Source organism: Haliaeetus albicilla, chromosome W, assembly GCF_947461875.1.
Source record: "Haliaeetus albicilla chromosome W, bHalAlb1.1, whole genome shotgun sequence".
In the NCBI taxonomy this organism is placed as follows: Eukaryota; Metazoa; Chordata; class Aves; order Accipitriformes; family Accipitridae; genus Haliaeetus; species Haliaeetus albicilla.
The window spans coordinates 14,067,511-14,086,937 of record NC_091515.1 but is presented as its reverse complement, the minus strand read 5'-3'; the positions used below and the strand labels follow the sequence as shown (position 1 = coordinate 14,086,937).

The window sequence follows — 19,427 nt, the reverse complement described above, 5'->3', positions numbered from 1 at the left end:
GGTGGGCACCTGGCATCCAACCAGGGTCAACCCACCACAGGGACCCATGCTGGAGCAATGTGCTCCTGAAAGACTGCACGCCGTGGAAGGGATCCATGCTGGAGCAGTGTGCTCCTGAAGGACTGCACGCCGTGGAAGGGATCCATGCTGGAGCAGTTTGGGAAGAACTGCAGCCCGTGGGAAGGGCCCACATTGGAGAAGTTCGTGGAGGACTGTCTCCCGTGGGAGGGACCCCACGCTGGAGCAGGGGAAGAGTGTGATGAGTGCTGCCCCTGAGGAGGATGAAGCAGCAGAGGCGACGTGTGATGAACTGACCATAAACCCCATTCCCCGTCCCCCTGTGCTGCTGGGGGGGGTAGGTAGAGAATCCGGGAGTGAAGTTGTGCCCAGGAAGAAGGGAGGGGTGGAGGGAAGGTGTTCTGAGATTTGGTTTTATTTATCATTACCCTACTCTGGTTGATTGGTAATAAATTGAGTTTATTTTCCCCAAGTTGAGTCTGTTTTGCCTGTGACGGTAATTGGTGAGTGATCTCTCCTGTCCTTATCTCGACCCACAAGCCCTTTGTTATATTTTTCTCTCCCCTGTCTAGCTGAGGAGGGGGAGTGATAGAACAGCTTTGGTGGGCACCTGGCGTCCAGCCAGGGTCAACCCACCACACCATCTTTTCATGACAGGTTGCAGTTAAATTACCTAAAAGCAGCCAGGATTAAAGAAGGGACATCCCAGACCACGTGGCCTCGTGCTCAGCTATAAAAGCTGGGGGGAGGAAGGAGGAAGGGGGGGGACATTCGGAGGGCTGGTGGTCACCATTAGGTGTGATGGAGCCCCGCTTCCCTGGGGATGGCTCAGTACCTGCCTGCCCATGGCACCCACCTGTGTCACCTCTCTGGTCCCAAGCAGGGTGTCCCCACTCATGTCACCCCCTCCCAGTCTGATTCAGGGTGTCCCCACCTGTGTCACCCCCTCCCAGTCCTGAGTGTACCCATCCATGTCACCCCTACGGTCCCAAGCAGGGCATCCCCCCCCGTGTCCCCCACTCTGGTCCCAAATAAAGTGTCCCCATCCATGTCACCCCCCCGTCTGATGCAGGGTGTCCCCACCCATGTCACCCTCAGTCCCCACAGCCCCCACCCACCTCCCTGTGATGCAGAGGACAGAACCAACCAGGTGTAGCCGAAGGCTCTTTACTCCCCAGAAAAGCCAACACCTTGGGGTGGCACCTGCTGTCACCAGCCAGGGGGATACATGACACCGGGGGGGGGGGGGGGAAGGTGACACCCCGGTGCCTTGCTTGGATGGGGGGGACGGGATGGGTGGCAGCCAAAGAGGTGCCCGCTGGCAAGGGGGACCCATACATCCGAGCGGCTGGGGGGGGCCGGCTCAGGGCCCCCCCATATCCTTAGGGCCCCCCCCTCAGACCTTCTTCCGCTGTGGCCACACCCTGGGGAAGAGCTGGGGGAGGGGGAGGGCGTCAGGGGGAGGGCGCCCCCCCTCAGCCCCCAAGGACCACAAGCCATGGAAGGGCCAGGGAGGACATGAAATCTGCCCTCAGGGCCATAGGGTAGCTGTGGGGACCATTGGTGCTGTGGGACCCCCCCCCCCATGGCTGTGGGTGCTCCCCCAGGGCTGTGGGGTGGCCATGGGTGCTCTGGGTCACCCCGGGGCCATGGGTGCTGTGGGACCCCCTGAGGGATGTGGGTGCTGTGGGACCCCCTTGGGGCTGTGGGTGCGGGTACCCCCATGGGCTGTGGGGTGGCCATGGGTGCTGTGGGTGCTCCCCCAGGGCTGTGGGGTGGCTGTGGGTGCTGTGGACCCCCCTGGGGCCATGGGCGCTGTGGGACCCCCTGAGGGATGTGGGTGCTGCGGGTCCCCCTCAGGGCCATGGGTGCTACGGGTACCCCCCTGGGGCTATGGGGTGGCCGTGGGTGCTGTGGGACCCCCCCGGGGCCATGGGTGCTGTGGCACCCCCCCCTCACCCCAAAGTAGTTCCGGGGGATGTAGCCCTCATGGCCATAGAGGGACCCCCACCACCAGTCGAGCTCCTCCTGGGGCTGGCGGTGCAGGACAGTGACAGGCTCGCCCTCGCGGAAGGACAGCTCATCCCCGAATTCGGCACTGTAGTCCCACAGCGCATACACCACCCCGCTGTTCAGCACCCCCATGCTCTGCTCCACCTCTGCCGGGACACGGACATCAGCACCCTGAACCACCCCCAAACACGCCCCGTGGCACTGCACCCCCAGCACCCTGGTGCCCTGAACCTGCACCTGTCCTGGTATCCCCTCCCAATATCTGTACCCCTCCCAGTACCCCTTCCCAGTATCCATATCCTCCCCATATCTCCTCTCAGTGCCCACTCCCAGTACCTGTATACCCCCAATACCCCCTCCCAGTATCCATGCTACCCCAGTACACTCTCCCAGTACCCATATACCCCCAATATCCCCTCCTAACACCTATACCCTCTCAGTACCACCTCCCAGTACCCATGACCTGCCCAGTACACCCTCCCAGTAGCCATACCACCCCAGTATCCCCTCCCAGTAGCCATACCACCCCAGAATCCCCTCCCAGTCCTCATATTCCTTCTCCCAGTACCCATACCACTCCAGTACCCCCCTCCCAGTACCCACACCCCACCAGTAACCATACCTGCTCAGTACTACCCCCCCAATACCCATACGTGCCCAGTACCCCCTCCCAGTACCCACACCCCACCAGTAACCATACCTGCTCAGTACCACGCCCTTCCAGTACCCATATGTGCCCAGTACCCCATCCCAGAACCCATACCCCCCCCACGTCCCCATATACTCCCAGTTCCCCCCCATGCCCTGGTACCAGTAAGGTAGTTGTAGCAGTCAGCATAGCCCTCCCGGTACGGGTCACACTTCTCCACAGCCAGGCTGCCGTCACTGGTGGTGGTGGCAAAGATGGCGGCTCCGTGGCGCACCAGGGCCACACACACCCTGGTGTCGTTGCACGAGGCTGCGCAGTGCAGCGGCGTCCTGGCACCGTTGGGATGGGGGAATTTTTTTGGGGGGGGGGGGGGGAGGGGCAGAGGATGGGTTCCCTTGCGACCCCCTCCCCCCAGCGTCCTAGGGATGAGGGAGCCCCTGTGCCTGTCCCCGTCCCTCAGTTACAGGGGGGTCAGGGTCCCCCATCCCTCCCCGTCCCCAGTCACCGAGGACTGTTGGGGGTAACTGGGGTCCCCATCCCTGTCCCTGCTCACCCAGGGTTGTTGGGGGGTTATTGGGGTTCCTGTCCCACTCTCTCCCCATCCCCAATCACCCCAGGCTCTGGGGTGGTGGGGGTCCTCATCCCTGTTCCCCATAGCTGTGGGGGTCCTTGGAGTACCTGTCCCCACCTCCTCTGGCTCTGGGGGTCTGGGGGTCCCAGGTGTCCCCACCCCTCCATGTCTGTGGGGTCCCCAAGTCCCACCCCCTGTCTCACCAGCTGTGGCTGGGGATCCCCTATGCCCCCACCCCATGTCAGTGGGTCCCCATCCCCATCCCATCAGCCACAGCTGTGGGGTCCCTTGTCCCCCCATCACCATGTTGGTGGGTCCCCGTCCCACCAGCTGCAGCTGTGAGGTCCCCCATCCCCCCATCACCATGTCGATAGGTCCCTGTCCCCGTCCCACCAGCCATGGCTGTCGGGGGAGTTGACGTTGGCCCCGCTGGCGATGAGGAAGTCAACGATGCCGTAGTTGGCGCCGCAGATGGCGTTGTGCAGTGCCGTGATACCTTCGTCATTGGGCTGGCTGGGGTTGTTCAGCTGGGGACACACACGCCTGTCCCCACACCGCTACCCTCTGCCACCCCCACTGCCATTCCCCGACACCCCCCTGCCACCCCTGAGCACCAGGCACATTGCTCTCCTTGTCACTCTGTCCCCCATCCCCCTGTTCCCCAGCCCTCGCCACCCCAGCCTTTGTCCCTGCCACCCTGTCCCCGCTGTCCCGTCCCACCTCAGCCACCGCCTGCTGCACCACGTCCAGCTCCCCGGTCAGGGCCGCATCCAGCAACAGCACCAAGGGGTTGAGGCGCACACGGGCCCCGGGGCGCCTGCGGGGCGAGGAGGGGTCGCGCAGGGCCGAGCGCAGCTCCTGTGGCAGCCAGGGGGTCAGGGGGGGCTGGGGGACACCGACAAGGCACCCGGCACTGTACGGCACCCAGGGGACCCTGGGGACACCTCCCAGAGCACCCGGTGCTCTACAGCACCCAGGGGACCTTGGGGACACCTCCAGGGGCACCCAGTGCTCTTCAGCACTCAGGGGACTCTGGGGACACATCCCAGTGCACCCAGTGCTCTACGGCACCCGAGGGACCTTGGGGACACCTCCTGGGACACTGGTTGGCACCACAGTGCACCCATGGGGACCGCAGGGCCACCTGCAGGGCACATCTGGTGGCACCAGGCACTGCTTGCCATTTCATAGAATCATAGAATGGTTTGGGTTGGAAGGGACCTTTAAAGATCATCTAGTCCAATCCCCCTGCCACGGGCAAGGACATTTCAGTATACCATGTTGCCCAAAGTCCCATCTAACCCGACCTTGAACACTTCCAATGATGGAGCATCCAGTTTCTTCGGGCAACCTGTTCCTGTGTCTCACCACTCTCGTAAAAAAATTTCTTTCTTATGGTCAATCAAACCTAGCCTCTTTCAGTCTAAAACTGTTGCCCCTTGTCCTGCCACTACAGGCCTTAGTAAAAAGTCTTTCCCTGTCTCTCTTATAAGCCCTCTTTATATGTTGAAAGGCTGCAATAAGGCCTCCCCAGAGGCTTCTCTTCCCCAGGCTGAACAACCCCTGGGGACAGCAACCACTGCCTGGCACCCCTGGGGGCTCCAAGGGACACCAGGCACCATGTGGCACCTCGAGGGGCTCCAAGGGACGCCGTGGCACCCTGGGAACTGCAGATACTTACCGGGGCGGGTGCTGGGCTGCTGGGGGACTGCGGTGGGGGGCTGTGGCGGGGTGGCCGAGCCTCGGGAGCCGCTGGAGCAGGGGGTGGCAGGTCGGATGAGGCACCGGTGTCACCAGGAGCCAAGGGCTCGTCACGGCGGGGCGGGCGGTGCAGGAGGCGGGTGATGAGCTGCTGGTACTGGCGGGTACGGGTGGGTGGCAGCACCGGTCCCAGGCTTTGCTCCATGGAACCACGGCGCTTGAGGGGTCGCGGCATCTCGGCCAGCACCCGTGCCAACTCCTCGAACTCAGGGACCCGCTGGGCCTCGGGGGGCAGCAGGGGCTGCAGCCGTGTGGGGCTGAGCGGCCGCTCCAACCCCTCGGCCTCCCCACCCTGAAGCAGCCGCTCCAGTTCTGGCTCCCCCTCCAGCGGGACGGTCTCAGGGGGCACGGGGCACCCAGATCCTGTCGGGGGGGCTGGGGTCAGCACCATAACCTGCCACCCTGGGTGGGTCAGCACACAGGAACCCCATGGACCCCCCCCAACCCCTCCCATCTCAGCGTGCTGCAGCCCCATTGCCCCCCCCCAAGTTCTGTACCCCTCATGCTGCAGCCCCCTGGTCCCCCCCAAACCCACATCCTGCTGCCCACAGACACCCCCCCCAATAACCCCTGTGTCTCCCCACCCTGGACCCCCCCGGACCCCACCCCACGGGCACCTCACCTTCACCCCCGGTCAGCGCCGGGGGGGCCTGGGGCAGTGCCCAGAGCTGGGGCTGCTTTTGGGGTGCACAGGGACCGGCGGGGGGGACCAGGGGAAGCCCCCGGGGACCGCTGACCCCTTGCTCCCAAAAAGCGTTTTGCAGCTTGAAGATCATGGAAAGGGGCAAAGGTTTGTGGCAGGGGGGTCGCCCGCCCTGGGGGGGTACGGGGATGCGGGAGATGGGCTGCTGGGAGAAGTGCCAGCTGTGGGGCAGGGTGCCGGGTCCGGAGCGTCGAAAGGCTCCCTCTGCCCGCCACTCGCCCGTCAGCGGGGACACCTTGTAGTTACGGGGTAGCGTGGCACTGTGCCCCCCGTAGGCACCATCCTGGAGGGGGGGGGGGAACAAGGTGTCAGGAAGGGAGCCAGCCCATCTGCCCATCTACCCCGGCATCAGGCACCAGAGCTGGGGACAGTGGCCGGACGCCCACCCCCGAGTGGTCACCTTGTTCTGCCCGCTGGCCCCATCCAGGCTCGACTCCCTCCAGGGTGCCAGTGCCAGCCCCAGGGACGGCCGCAGCCCTGGCTGCCCCTCACCGGTGCCTGGGAGGGGGGACGACAGACCTCAGTGCTATGCCGGGGTTGGGGGGGGACAGGACCCCCACCCCAGAAGCACTCCGACACTCAGCACCCAGTACCCCACACTCAGCCTGGCAACTTTGGACCCCCCTCCCCCAGCAGACTGAGACCCCCCCAAAAGCCCTAAACCCCCCCAGCAGCCCCAGACCCCCCTCAGCAGCCAAACCAACAGCCCCAGACCCTCACACGGTGCTCCCCAAGCCCTGGACACCCCCAAAAGTCCTAAACCTCCCCCCCCAAGCCCTGCCCACCCCTCAGCACCCAAACCAACAGCCCCAGACCCCACCCCCCCCATGGTGCCCCCCAAGCCCCCCAGCACCCCTGGACCACCACCCCCAGCCCACTGTACCCCAACCAGCAGCCCCAGACCCTCCTGATCTGCCGCCCCAGGCCCAACCTGCCCCTGGACACCCCAGCAGCTGCCTCGTGACCCCCCCATCCCCACTGGAAGCTCTATCCCCCCCTGGCCCCTCAAAATGTCCCCCCCACCCCCAAACCTTCCTTAATACTCCCAAGCCACTTCAGGTGGCAGCCCTGGCTTCCCCAAGCCCCCCCCCAGTGCCCCTCAGCCCCCCCATGTGCCGCCCCCCCAGCTCACGGTCATAGCTCCCCGAGCTGGGGGGTTTCTTCTCGTAAGCTACGTCCAGGTCAGACTCATTCCAGCTCTTCTGCGGCCGCCGCTTGATCACGAGGTCATCTGGGGGACACACACAGGGATGGGGGCTGAGGGGACCCCCCCGACATGGCCCAGTCACCTCCCACCCCCCCTGCCCAAGGTCCTCAAGTTGGGGGATGGATGGGAGGACCTCAGGAGGGGGCAGGAGCACCCAGTGACAGGGTTGGGGGACACCCCAGGATGGGGACAGCACAGGATGGGGACACCATGGAATGGGGACACTGCAGGATGGGACAGAAGCACCCTGGGACAGCTTGGGGATACACCAAGATGAGGGATACCCCATAATGAGGTCATCCTGGGATAGAGACAGGAGCACACCAGGATGGGGACACTCCAGGATGGATTGGGGGACACCCAGGAATGGGGACAACCCAGGATGGATTGGGGACACCCAGGGATGAGGAGACCCCCAGGATGGATTGGGGGACACCCAGGGATGAGGAGACCCCAGGATGGGGACATGCCAGGATGGATTAGAGAACGCTCAGGGATGGGGACACCCATGGATGAACTGGAGAACACTCAGGGATGGGGACACCTCAGGATGGATTGGGGACACCCAGGAATGGGGACAACCCAGGATGGATTGGGGACACCCAGGGATGAGGAGACCCCCAGGATGGATTGGGGGACACCCAGGGATGAGGAGACCCCCAGGATGGGGACATGCCAGGATGGATTGGAGAACGCTCAGGGATGGGGACACCCATGGATGAACTGGAGAACACTCAGGGATGGGGACACCGCAGGATGGGGTCACCTCAGGATGGATTGGGGACACCCAGGGATGGAGACACCACAGGATGGATTGGGGACACCCAGGGATGGAGACACCACAGGATGGGGACACCACAGGACAGATCGGGGACACCCAGGGATGCATCGGGCGACACCCAGGGATGGGGACACCCCAGGATGGATTGGGGTCACCCAGGTATGGGTACACCCCAGGATGGGGTCACCGCAGGATGGATTAGGGGACAACCCAAGATGCATCGGGGACACCACAGGCATGAGGACAAGCCAGGACGGATCAGGAACACCCAGGAATGGGGACACCCCAGGATGGGGACATGCCAGGATGGATTGGAGAACGCTCAGGGATGGGGACACGCCAGGATGGGGACACCCATGGATGAATTGGGGGACACCCCAGGATGGGGTCACTCCAGGATGGACTGAGGATACCCAGGGATGGGGACACCGCAGGATGGATTGGGGACACCCAGGGATGGGGACAAGCCAGGACAGATTGGGGACACCCAGGGATGGGGACACCGCAGGATGGATTGGGGACACCACAGGCATGGGGACACCCCGGGATGGATTGGGGGACACCCCAGGATGGGGTCACTCCAGGATGGACTGAGGATACCCAGGGATGGGGACACCACAGGATGGATTGGGGGACACCGAGGCTTGGGGACACCCAGGCATGGGGACACTTTGGGATACGGACACCCCAGGATGGATGGGGACACCCAGGGATGGGGACACCCAGGGATGGATTGGGGACACCCAGGCATGGGGACACTTCGGGATACGGACACCCCAGGATGGATGGGGACACCCAGGGATGGGGACACCCAGGGATGGATTGGGGACACCCAGGGATGGGGACACTTCGGGATACGGACACCCCAGGATGGATGGGGACACCCAGGCTTGGGGACACCCAGGGATGGATTGGGAGACACCCCAGGATGAACTGGGGAACACCCAGGGATGGGGACACCCAGGGATGCATCGGGGGACACCCAGGGATGGTGACACCCAGGGATGGATTGGGGTCACCCAGGGATGGGGACACCCAGGGATGGGGTCACCTCAGGATGGATTGGGGACACACAGGGATGGAGACACCCCAGGATGGATTTGGGACACCCAGGGATGGGGACACCCCAGGATGGACTGGGGGACATCCAGGGATGGGGTCACCTCAGGATGGATTAGGGACACCCAGGGATGGAGACACCCCAGGATGGATTTGGGACACCCAGGGATGGGGACACCCCAGGATGGATTGGGGGACACCCAGGGATGGGGACACCTCGGGTGGCTCAGGGACACCCCAGGACGGAGCGGTATCTCACAGCGGGATTTCCCAAAGAGGAACAGGAGCACCCCAAGATGGGGACACCAGCACTCCCCACCCCAGGGACTGTCCCCACTGTGTGTACCCCCCCCCCGGTGGCCTTACCCTGCGCCCAGAAGGTGACGGCGGGGCTGCTGACGGAGGGGTACAGCCCGTGCACCTCGTAAGGGGGGGGCACGGGGGGTCGGGGTGAGGGTGCCCGCTCAGGGAAGAACACAGGTCCCTCACCCGGTCTGGGGGACCCCCCGAGCCCCAAGAATTCGTAGGGGCGATGGGGACGAGGGGAGGAGGCTCGACCCCCCGGGCTGAGCAGTGCCAACCCCTCGTAGGGCACTGCCAGCACCTTGGGTCGGGGTGAAGGGGCCTGATCCTCCCCCGGGAGATAATGGGGGGTCCGGGGGGAACCAGGGCGACCCAGCAGGTCCCCCAACATCTCCAGATTCTCTGGTGCCAGGCTCCTCCGGCCGAGGGGCGAGCGGGTTCGGCTGGGGCTGTACATCTCCTGGGGATGGGGAGGGGTGGAGGGGGCAGGTTGGGTATTGGGGTGTGGGGGGGGTGGGCAATGGGGTGCCCCCCCTCCCCCCCCAAGTCCCAGATCCTACTTTGGGGGGTCCAGGGCCATCGGTCCAGAGGGATTCAAGCTGCCGGGAGAGCTCGTCCACTTTGGCCACCGCTGTGTCCAGCTCCACTTGCTTCAAGTCCATGTGCTGCATGGCCAAGGCTGGGGGGGGATGACAAGGGGGGGGACACACGGGTCAGGCTGCACCCCAAAAGGGTCCGTATCCATCCCCCCCTCCCCACTGCTCCGCACTCACACTGGAAGGTGAGATCCAGCAGGTCCTGGGCGCTGCGCAGCTGCTCACTTGCCATCTTGCCACCTTTGGGGGGGGGGCAATGGGTGGGCACCCCCCCTCTTCCATGGGGGGGGCACCCCTCCATCTCCACCCTGTGCCCCCACCCTGCGCCCCAATCCCCTGGGAATGTGGGGAGCGGAGACATGTTGGGACCCATTCGCCTCTCGGGGATCATCATCATCATAATTACTGGTAATTAATCCATCACAAGGAACAGGGTGCTGCCCGCAACCCCCCCCCCCCCACCCTGGGGCAGGGCCCTGGTGGGTGCAATGGGGGAGGTGATGCACCCCCCTGCTAAAGGGGGGGGTGGCAGGACCCCCCCTTTTCATTGGGGTCACCCAGCGTGGGGAACAGGGTGGAGGAAGGTCTGCCCCCCACAGAAAGGGGGACCCCCCCACTATGGGTGCCCCAATGCCAGCATAGGGGGGCGGGATTTGGGGTGTCAGAGGGGCACCCTGTCCCCCCACCCCACCCCCCCCCCAGCGCCATGGCCCCACTCAGCACCATGGCCCCACCCAAGCGGCCCCACCCAGCCCTTGCCCTCGGGGAGACAGGGGACAAGCCCCAGCTCGCCCCGGGTTGGGCAGCAAGACAGGAGGGGAGTTGGGAAAGCACCCAGGTGTCCGGGCACCCATGGGTGCTCCCCCCAAACCCAGCACCCCCAACTGGACCCAGGCGTCTGGGCACTCATGGGTGCTCCCCCCAAACCCAGCACCCCAAATCAGACCCAGGTATACAGATACCTGAGGGTGCTCCCCATCCTGAGCACCCCGAGCCAGACCCCCAGTGTCCAGGCACCCAAGGGTGCTCCCCAACCCCCGCAGCACCCCGAATCGGACCCAGGCACCCAAGGGTGCTCCCCGCCCCCTCCCCAAGCACCCCAAACTGAACCCAGCCATCCCAAGTGCCCGAGGGTGCTTCCCCCCCAGCACCCCGAATCAGAGCTGTGCACCCAAGGGTGCTCCCCAACACTCCCAGCACTCTGAACTCGACCCAGGCATCCAGGGGGACACCCAAAGGTGCTTCTCCCCCCCCACTCATCACCCCAAACTGGACCCCAGCGTCCGAGCACCCAAGGGTGCTGTCCCCCCCCACTCAGCACCCCAAACCAGACCCCAGCATCCGGGTACCCAAGGGTGCTCCCCAAGCACCCCCAGCACCCCAAAACAGACTTAGGGGTCCAACCCCTCCCCAGCCCCACGGGGGGAGTCAGTACCTAGCGGGGTGCAGGTCGGGGTGCCGGTGGGTGCCGGTGTGGCGCCCGCGTCCCCGCGGCCTCTACGCCCAATTCCAGAGCGCTGGGTCACGCGGGGGAGGGAGCTGAGCGGGGAGGGGGGGGCCGCACCCTGCGCCCCAGGGTGCTGGGGGGGGGGGCGGGTCCCACGAGTGGGGGATCCCACGGGGGGAAGGGGTTAGATCCCACGGGTGGGGTCACACGCGGGGGGGGGGGGGGGAAGCAGATCCCACGGGGGGGTGCCAGATCCTACGCGGGGGCTCGCGGGGGTGGGTTGGTGGGTGCAGAGCCCCGGGGCTCCCCCCGTCCCCGGTACCTGCAGCGCCGACGCCTCCCAGCCCCGCTCCCGCCCCGTCCCGGCCGGTCGGGCGGGTCCCGGTGCACACCGGGAGCTGTAGTCCGGGCCTGACCCGTCCCGTCCCGGTATTCCCGACCCCCGGGTGACCCTGGTGCCCCCGGACCCCTCAATGTCCCCACGGGGTCCCGGAGGGTCTCTGCATCTTTAAAAGCCGACGGGTTTCAGGCCTCGCCCATTAAAGGGCGGGACCGCACCAACTTGCCCCGCGGGGATGGGGGGGGGAAGGGGGCGGGGGCGCGGGCGCGGGCGCTCTCGCTCCCGCGCTGAGCGGCTGGGTGGGTGCACCCAGGGGGCGGGGCCGGGGTCAAGCCGTGCACGCGGCGGCATGGAAGGTGAGCGGGGGGATCTCGGGGGGGGGCACGTGGGGGGATATGGGGGGGCAGAGGGATATCTTGGACACATGGGGGGACATGGGGGGCAGGAGAATATGGGGGACACATGGGGGATATGGGGGAGCGTGGGGGAACTGGGGGGGCAGGGGGTTGTGGGTGGCATATGGGGTCGGGGGGGCTAGAGGAAACAGGGGCGACATGGGGGGGCAGGGGGATGTGGGGGGGCTAGAGGGGACGGGGGGGACAAGAGGGGGCTGGGGGGGGGCACATGGGGGACAGGAGGGGGTTGAGGGGGTCGCAGCGTAGCCCCCCCCCACCCAGCCCATGACCCGGCTGTCCCCAGGGCCGGTGCGGTTCCAGTGCCCCCCCCCCCAAGTTCGAGGCAGTGGCCCCCTCACCCCCCCCCGGGACTGCAGGGGCCGACCCTGGGGGGTCCCAGCACTGAACTGTGGCTCATCCATGCCCCCGCCGACTTCTGCCCCAAGAGGTCAGCTGGGGGGGATGACAACACAATGACATTTGGGGGGCACAGGGGGGTGACAGGGCTGGTGGCATCGGGGGGACATGGGGTGGCAGTGACAACTGGGGGGCACAGGGGGTATGATAGGGCTGGTGCCATGGGGGGGGGGTCACAAGGAGCTGACAGTGCCATTGGGAGGGTATGGGGGGCAGTGACAACTGGGGGGGGTCACAGTGCCATTGAGGGGGGTATGGGGGGTGGCAGGGCTGGTGACATCAGGGTGGGCTCAGGGAGGTGGCAGCACCATGGGAGGGGGGCGACAGGAAGGCAGTGGTGCCATCGAGGGGGTCGCAAGGCACCACGGGGGTGGGGTGGCAGTGTCAGCAGCCATGTCCGTCCGTCCCCCTCACCACCCTGTCCCTGCAGCCTGGAGGGCTGCACAGTGCTGCTGGACGGCTGCAGGCAGCTCCAGCCCCCCGGGGACAGTGACAAGCAGCTCTACAGGCTGTGGGGGGGGGTCCCAGGGGGGGCTGGCAGCACCCTCCTCCTGGCTCCCAACTCCCCCACCAGCCCCCTAACCTGCACCCCCACCCCCCCCCCGTGGCTGCCTCACCATCACCGAGAGCTTCGGGCCCCCTCCTGGCATGCCAGTGACCGTCCCAGTGCCGGACCCACTGCCAGCCAAGAGGAAGAAGATGATGATGATGGAGACGCCGGAGGCACCCGAGGTGTCAACCCTGGGGAGGGCGGCACCCGGTGAGGGGGGGGAGCGCAGGCTGGGACCCCCCCCAGATGTCGGGGTGGCCCCCAAAGGGCCAGAGGTGCCCAAAAAGAAGCAGCAGCAGCACAAGGGGGAACAGCTGGAGTGACCCCCATGTCATCGTCGTCCCCCCCAAAGCCGTGTCACCAATAAATGCCATTTATTATAAAACCGGAGATTTTGGGGGTGGTGGCTCATTTGGGGACCTTGAGGAAGGGCTCATGCAGGACATCAAAGAGCCACTTGGCCTGGAGGAGGGGACATACACACACATGGACACAAGGGGAGGTGTGAGGGGGGCAAGGGGCTGCGTCCCCCATGTCCCCTCATTGCTCACACTTTCTGGGGTCTGACGCCAGGGCAGAGGGACAGATCCTCCCTGGAGGCGTCCACCACAGCTGCCAGCAACTGCAGGACGGGGAGGAGGGTGAGGGGCTCACGGGGGGGTGGGCGAGGGTCTTGGGGACCCATCCCCAGTGTGCCCCAGGGTGGCATGTCCCCAGGGGTGACTCACCCCGAAGGTGGTGAGGAGACTCAGCGCGTCCATCTTGTTCACCAACTTGACACTGGTCAGGCAGTCGGTCATCTGGGAGTGACCAGGGTGGGGGGGGTCAGGGGACCCTCAGGGTCCCCTAGGTCCCCAAATTGGGGTGGCGGGGAGGGGGGGTGCGTAGCTCACCCAGGAGAGGAAATCCTGCTCCACCGGCTCCTTCAGCAGGTCAGGCGGCTTCTGCTCATAGGCCTTGTAGGTCTCCAGGTACCTCCCAGCCTCCTCGGGGCTGGGGAGGGCACGGGGAGTGGGGGGGGGGGCACCCACAGGTGACAGTGGGGACCCCCAAGGGTGATGCAGGGACAGTCCCTACCTCCAGGCTACCAGAAGGGTGCAGTCGGCCAGGATGCAGATCTTTGCCAGCTCCTTCAGCGCCTGGTGCGGGTCCTTCTGCAGGGACAGAGGGGACAGGAGAAGGAGGGTACGGGGACCAGAGGTGACAAGGAGAGGGAGGGGACAGGGATGGGAAGGGATGGAGGGGACAGGAGAGTGAGAAGATGGGGACAGAGGAGCCCAAAGAGCGAGGGGACGGGGACCAGAGGGGATGGAGGTGAACAGGAGAGTGAAGAGACGGGGACAGAGGGACAGGGAGAGTGAGGGGACAGGAATGGAGGGGACAGAGGGACTGGGAGAGTGAGGGGATGGGGACAGACAGAGGGATGGAGGGGACAGAGGGAAGAGGAGAGCGAGGGAACGGGGACAGAGGGATGGAGGGGACAGGGACTGGAAGAGTGAGGGGATGGAGGGGACAGAGGGATGAGGAGAGTGAGGGGACAGGGACAGAGGGACAAGGGACAGGGAGAGCGAGGGGACAGAGGGACAAGGACAGTGAGGGGACAGGGATGGAGGGGACAGAGGGAAGAGGAGAGCGAGGGAACGGGGACAGAGGGGACAGAGGGAAGAGGAGAGCGAGGGAACGGGGACAGAGGGGACAGAGGGACAAGGACAGCAAGGGGACAGAGGGATGGAGGGGACGGAGGGGACAGAGGGACTGGGACAGTGAGGGGACGAGGAGAGTGAGGGGACAGAGGGACTGGGAGAGTGAGGGGACAGGGATGGTGGGGACAGAGAGGGGATGGAGGGGACGGAAGGACAGGGAGAACAAGGGGACGGGGATGGAGGGGACAGAGGGACAAGGACTGTAAGGGGACAGGGATGGTGGGGACAGAGAGTAGGAGAGGGAGGGGACGGAGGGGACAGAGGGACAGGGATAGCGAGGGAATAGAGATGGAGGGGACAGAGGGACTGGGAGAGTGAGGGGACAGGGATGGAGGGGACAGAGGGACAAGGTCAGCGAGGGGACGGAGCGGACAGAGGGACGGGGAGAGCAAGGGGACAGAGCGGACAGAGGGACGGGGAGAGCAAGGGGACGGGGACGGAGGGGACAGAAGGACAAGGACAGTAAGGGGACGGGGATGGAGGGCACAGAGGGATAGGGAGAGCAAGGGGACAGAGGGGATGGGGATGGAGGGCACAGAGGGACAGGGAGAGCGAGGGGATGGAGGGCACAGAGGGACAAGGACAGTAAGGGGACAGGGATGGTGGGGACAGAGAGACGAGGAGAGTGAGGGGACAGAGGGACAGGGAGAGCGAGGGGGCGGGGACAGAGGGGACAGGGATGGAGAGGACAGAGGGACAAGGTGTAAAGGGAACTAGGCCTTAAGCCTCATTGTTTCTAAGACTATTCATATCAGACATATAACTAACGATTAGAGATTGGTTTAGATGTGATTAATAGAATGCAGGTGCTTATAAAACAATATGCATAAGTTGCTTGTTTGTCCCTTGTGTAGCCCTCGCCATGGCTGGCTTAAAATCTAGTCAAGCTGAATCAACAGAAAAAGGATCATACATATTAGACCTAAGACATAAGAATAGATAAGAGTAAGTGATTAACTTCAGAGTAAGATGAATTAATAAAACAACCTGAGTGATTCTCAGAAATTCAAAGGTGATCTTTGATGTGTAAGAAGATAAGTGACTGTGGTGACCAGAGACCTTCTGCCTACGACCACTAACTTCATAAGAACCGAGATGAGACAATAAGAATCAGTTGAGACAGGAAAACGTATTGGACTTTTGAAACCACTGGAGAATAGAGAACTGAGAGTTCGTGGAAAAACACCAAGAACTTCTTTTGACAAGACATCAACTGCATAATGTTTTGTAAAATCACATATATAGAAGGCGTTTTTGAGTTATCCTTCACCATTCACTGCAGTGGTGGCCCAACTGAGTTGTTAATAAAGCAAACCTAGAGAAACCCATGACTAAAATTCTTTAACACAAGGACAGGGATGGTGGGGACAGAGAGACGAGGAGAGTGAGGTGTGGACACATATTTAGCTAACGGTCACAAGAGCATTCCAGACGCCTTTAGAAGACCTTGAACAGAATAAACAAGATGACAAAAAAAAGAAAGATGCCAATTAGAAGAACACAGGTGCGCATTCCACAATAAAGGGAACTTGGCACAAAGAACCTCAATTCGGCAGTTTATCTTGACCAATTAGACTGAGACAAGTTTCGCAAGTTTTAGTTAGTATAACCAATTATGTCCTATGTTTATGCGCGTGTACAGTGTTGATATAACCAATCATTAAGTGTAACTAGGTGCGTGGACAGTGCGTGAATAATGTGTGTAACCAATAGTAAAATAGCTAAGCGCATATACAGATGTAACCAATGTATAAAATGATGTCTGATGCTCTAGTAAAGGGTCTTCAACTATGATCATATTGATCTGTCATTGAGTCCATGATTATGCTCCCGCAGTGAGGGGATGGAGGGGACAGAGGGACAGGGAGAGCGAGGAGATGGAGGGGACAGAGGGACAGGGAGAGCAAGGGGATGGGGACAAGGAGCCTCTCACCACGTCAACCTGGAGCAGCAGCAGCTGCAGCCTGTAGCTCCTGCCCAGGTGCTGCAGACAGTCATGGATGTAGCCAGGGTTGAGGTGGTGGTACCGCAGGCTGGGGGGGGACACGCAGCAGGGATGGGGTGACACCAAGGGGACCCCCCAGGAGCCCCCGCTCACCTCAGGAAGAGGGCGCAGGTGATCTGGCCCAGCACATAGTCAGGGACGATGTCGCCGAACTCCCAGGGGACGTTGCAGATGAACTTCAGGACCGGGTTGCCCCGCTGTGGGGAGGGGGCGGTGGGTCAGGGGACCCCGATGGCCGGGGGGGGAGCATGGTGGGGGGGCCCCAGTCCCCCTCTGTGTCATGGGACACCAGGGGACAGGGCCCTTCCGTGTCCTGGAATGCCAGGACAGTCCCCTCCTGTGTCCCAGGGCACATGCTCACATGCTGCAGGGGACGGTCCCCCCAGACCCCCAAAATAGCAGGGGACAGTCCCCTCACCCCAAAATATTGGGGGATGGTGCCCCCAGAGCCCCAAAATATCGGGGGATGATCCCCCCCGAGCCCCAAGATATTGGGGGATGGTCTCCCCTGAGCCCCAAGATATTGCTGAACAGTCCCCCCTGGGCCCCAAGATATCAGGGGATGGTCACCCCTGAGCCTCAAAATATCAGGATGGTACTCCTGAGCCCCAAGATTACAGGGGAGAGTCCTCCTGAGCCCTAAATTATCAGGGGACAGTCCCCTCAGCCCCAAAATATCAGGGGACGGTGCCCCTGAGCCCCAAAATAACAGGGGATGATCCCCCAGAGCCCCAAAATATCAGGGGACAGTCTCCCCTGAGCCCCAAGATTCCAGGGGACAGTCCCCTCCGGGCCCCAAAATATCAGGGGACGGTGTCCCCCCCCCGAGCCCCACGACACCAGGGGACGCTGCCCCCCCCCCACCTGCCGCGGGCTGACGACGATGCTGCTGCTCTTGGCTCCCGGTTTGAGCAGGGGCAGGGGGTCACGTCCCCGGGGCTGCCCCCACCCCCTCCCGGTACAGCCCCCCCCGGAGGACCACCGCCAGGTTCGGGGGGCTGGGGGGGAGCCCCAGCCGTGCTAACGGGAACCGGGACCGGTTCGGTGGTTCCGGGACAGGCCATGGGGACCGACTGTCGTACCACGTACTCGGCAGGGGGGGGCTGGGGGGGGGCCCAGAGGGTTTGAAAAGCGATGGGACCTGATGGGGAGGAGGCGGGGGGGGGGGGGGGCAGGTCTGCGTGGGGCCTCCCACACCGACGCCCCCCCCCCCCCGGAGCCTCCCATGGGGCCCCCACGGGCTCCCCCCCGCCTCAGCCTTCCCCGGCCGCCGCTACCGAGGAGTCGGCAGGACCCTCCTACCACAGCATGAACCACCTCCACTTCCCCGCCGGGACCGCCTCCATAGCGAGGGTCGTAGGCCCGGGCCCGACCAGGAGCTGGGTCAAAGGTCAGGGGTCAGCGCGGGGGGCGCCGGTGCAGCCGCAGAGGCAGGGTTACGGCGCTGCTGCTGCGCCCGCTCGCGCGCCCGCTCGCGCGCCCGCCCGTCCTCCCCCCTCCGCGCGGCGACTGACCGTCGCGCTGTCAATCAAGAGGCAGGGCTCCGCCTTTCCAGTTAGGAGTCGCACATGCGTACTACCGCGCTCCCCGTTTGCCCGGCCCGGAGCCGCTTTGGTCCTCCCGCCACCACGGTGGTGGGCGGGGCTACGACCCTGAGGCCACGCCCCTGTGCGCGGGGCGCACGTGGGCCCGGTGGCGCGGAAGGCGGGTGGGGGAGAGAGAGGGAGGGAGTCCCAACCCACCAGCACGGTGCTGGAGAAGTGCGGTGCCGCTGGTGCTGGAGCCACTCGGTGCCAAACCAGCCCAGTGCCATAGCTGTGCTGTGCCACAGCCACATGGTGCTGGAGCAGCCTGGTGCCAGAGCCACACAGTTCTGAACCAGCCCAGTGCCATAGCAGTGCCATGCTGGAGCCGCACAGTGCCACAGCAGCCCAGACCAGACATAGCCTGGTGCCAGAACCACATGGCTCTGAACCAGCCTGGTGCCACAGCAGTGCTGTGCCAGTGCTGCACAGTGCCAGAGCTGCACGGTGCTGGTGTAGCACGGTACTGAAGCAGCCTGGTGCCTGCTGGAGGAGGTTGTGGATGAGGTAGATGGGTGCCAGGCAGGTGAAGGGGTGGCCGGGTGCTGGGGCAGTGAATGGGTGCTGCAGCGGGGACCCTTGGGTGCTGGAGCCCGGCAGTTCTGTATCGGTCTGCTCCCGCCCGCTCAGGTGCTCAGAGCTGGTGTCTGCCGGTGTGGGGGTGAGCCCCCACTGCACCCCAAACTGACCCTGGGGACCCCCAGCCCAGGAACAGGGACCTCCAACCCTGGGTACAGGGACAGGATATGGCCCCTACCTGAGAAGCCAGAGTCCTTTTCAGTGTCGTTGGCCCAGGGTGGCTGTGACCCCCACCCGTCCCCCATCTTCTTTAGGGGGACCCTGGGGCAGGGGGGCTCAGTGGCCACCCCTGGCCCCTCCGGCTTGGCTGGCGTTGGGGTGGCCCCTCCTGTGGGGGGACATGGGGACCCTGGGGGGGGGCTTGGTGGCCCCACGCATGGGGAGGGTGGTCAGGTGACAGCAGTGGCCAGGTGCCAGGTGCAGGTGGCCGGGTTACGGGGGCAGCAGGGGGGTGTGACACAGTGGGTCCCCCCCCAGGTGGCTCTGGGGGTGGCAAGGGGACTTGGGGATCCCGGCATCCCCCAGCCCTGTGTCCCCTGTGTCCCCCTCATTGTCACAGCTGTGATGGGGACACATTTGGTCACCCCCTGTCCCCCCCGACCCCTCCTGTCCCTCCTGCTCATAGTACCCCATGTCCCCTAGAACATCCCCTGTATGCTCCCATTATCACTTGTCCCCCAAGCCCCCCCATGTCCCCGTGTCCTCCCATGTCCCCCCAAATGTCCCATTCCCCAAAGCCCCCCAAAA

At 64.2% G+C, this 19,427-nt stretch overlaps 2 protein-coding genes across 2 annotated transcripts; both read right to left on the bottom strand.

Moving 5' to 3' along the window:
• Window positions 1–1,236: 1,236 nt before the first annotated feature.
• On the bottom strand, window positions 1,237–12,910 carry LOC138683574 (relA-associated inhibitor-like). The gene is made up of 16 exons (XM_069775564.1): window positions 12,844–12,910; window positions 12,203–12,296; window positions 11,431–11,614; window positions 11,097–11,241; window positions 9,839–9,901; window positions 9,626–9,744; window positions 9,129–9,525; window positions 6,848–6,946; window positions 6,116–6,213; window positions 5,635–5,998; window positions 4,933–5,375; window positions 3,972–4,109; window positions 3,645–3,778; window positions 2,843–3,009; window positions 1,978–2,177; window positions 1,237–1,453 (listed from the first exon to the last, which is right to left on the bottom strand). Exons 1-16 carry the CDS (start codon window positions 12,908–12,910, stop codon window positions 1,415–1,417), a joined length of 2,751 nt encoding a protein of 916 aa, XP_069631665.1. The 3' UTR covers window positions 1,237–1,414.
• Window positions 12,911–13,168: 258 nt separating this feature from the next.
• LOC138683573 (DNA excision repair protein ERCC-1-like) lies at window positions 13,169–18,462 on the bottom strand. Its single transcript, XM_069775563.1, has 10 exons — window positions 18,456–18,462; window positions 17,821–17,897; window positions 17,383–17,538; window positions 16,612–16,715; window positions 16,447–16,546; window positions 13,888–13,964; window positions 13,704–13,803; window positions 13,539–13,610; window positions 13,364–13,432; window positions 13,169–13,272 (listed from the first exon to the last, which is right to left on the bottom strand). The coding sequence occupies exons 1-10, from the start codon at window positions 18,460–18,462 to the stop codon at window positions 13,219–13,221; spliced, it is 816 nt and encodes a 271-aa protein (XP_069631664.1). The 3' UTR covers window positions 13,169–13,218.
• Between the last annotated feature and the right edge of the window lie 965 nt (window positions 18,463–19,427).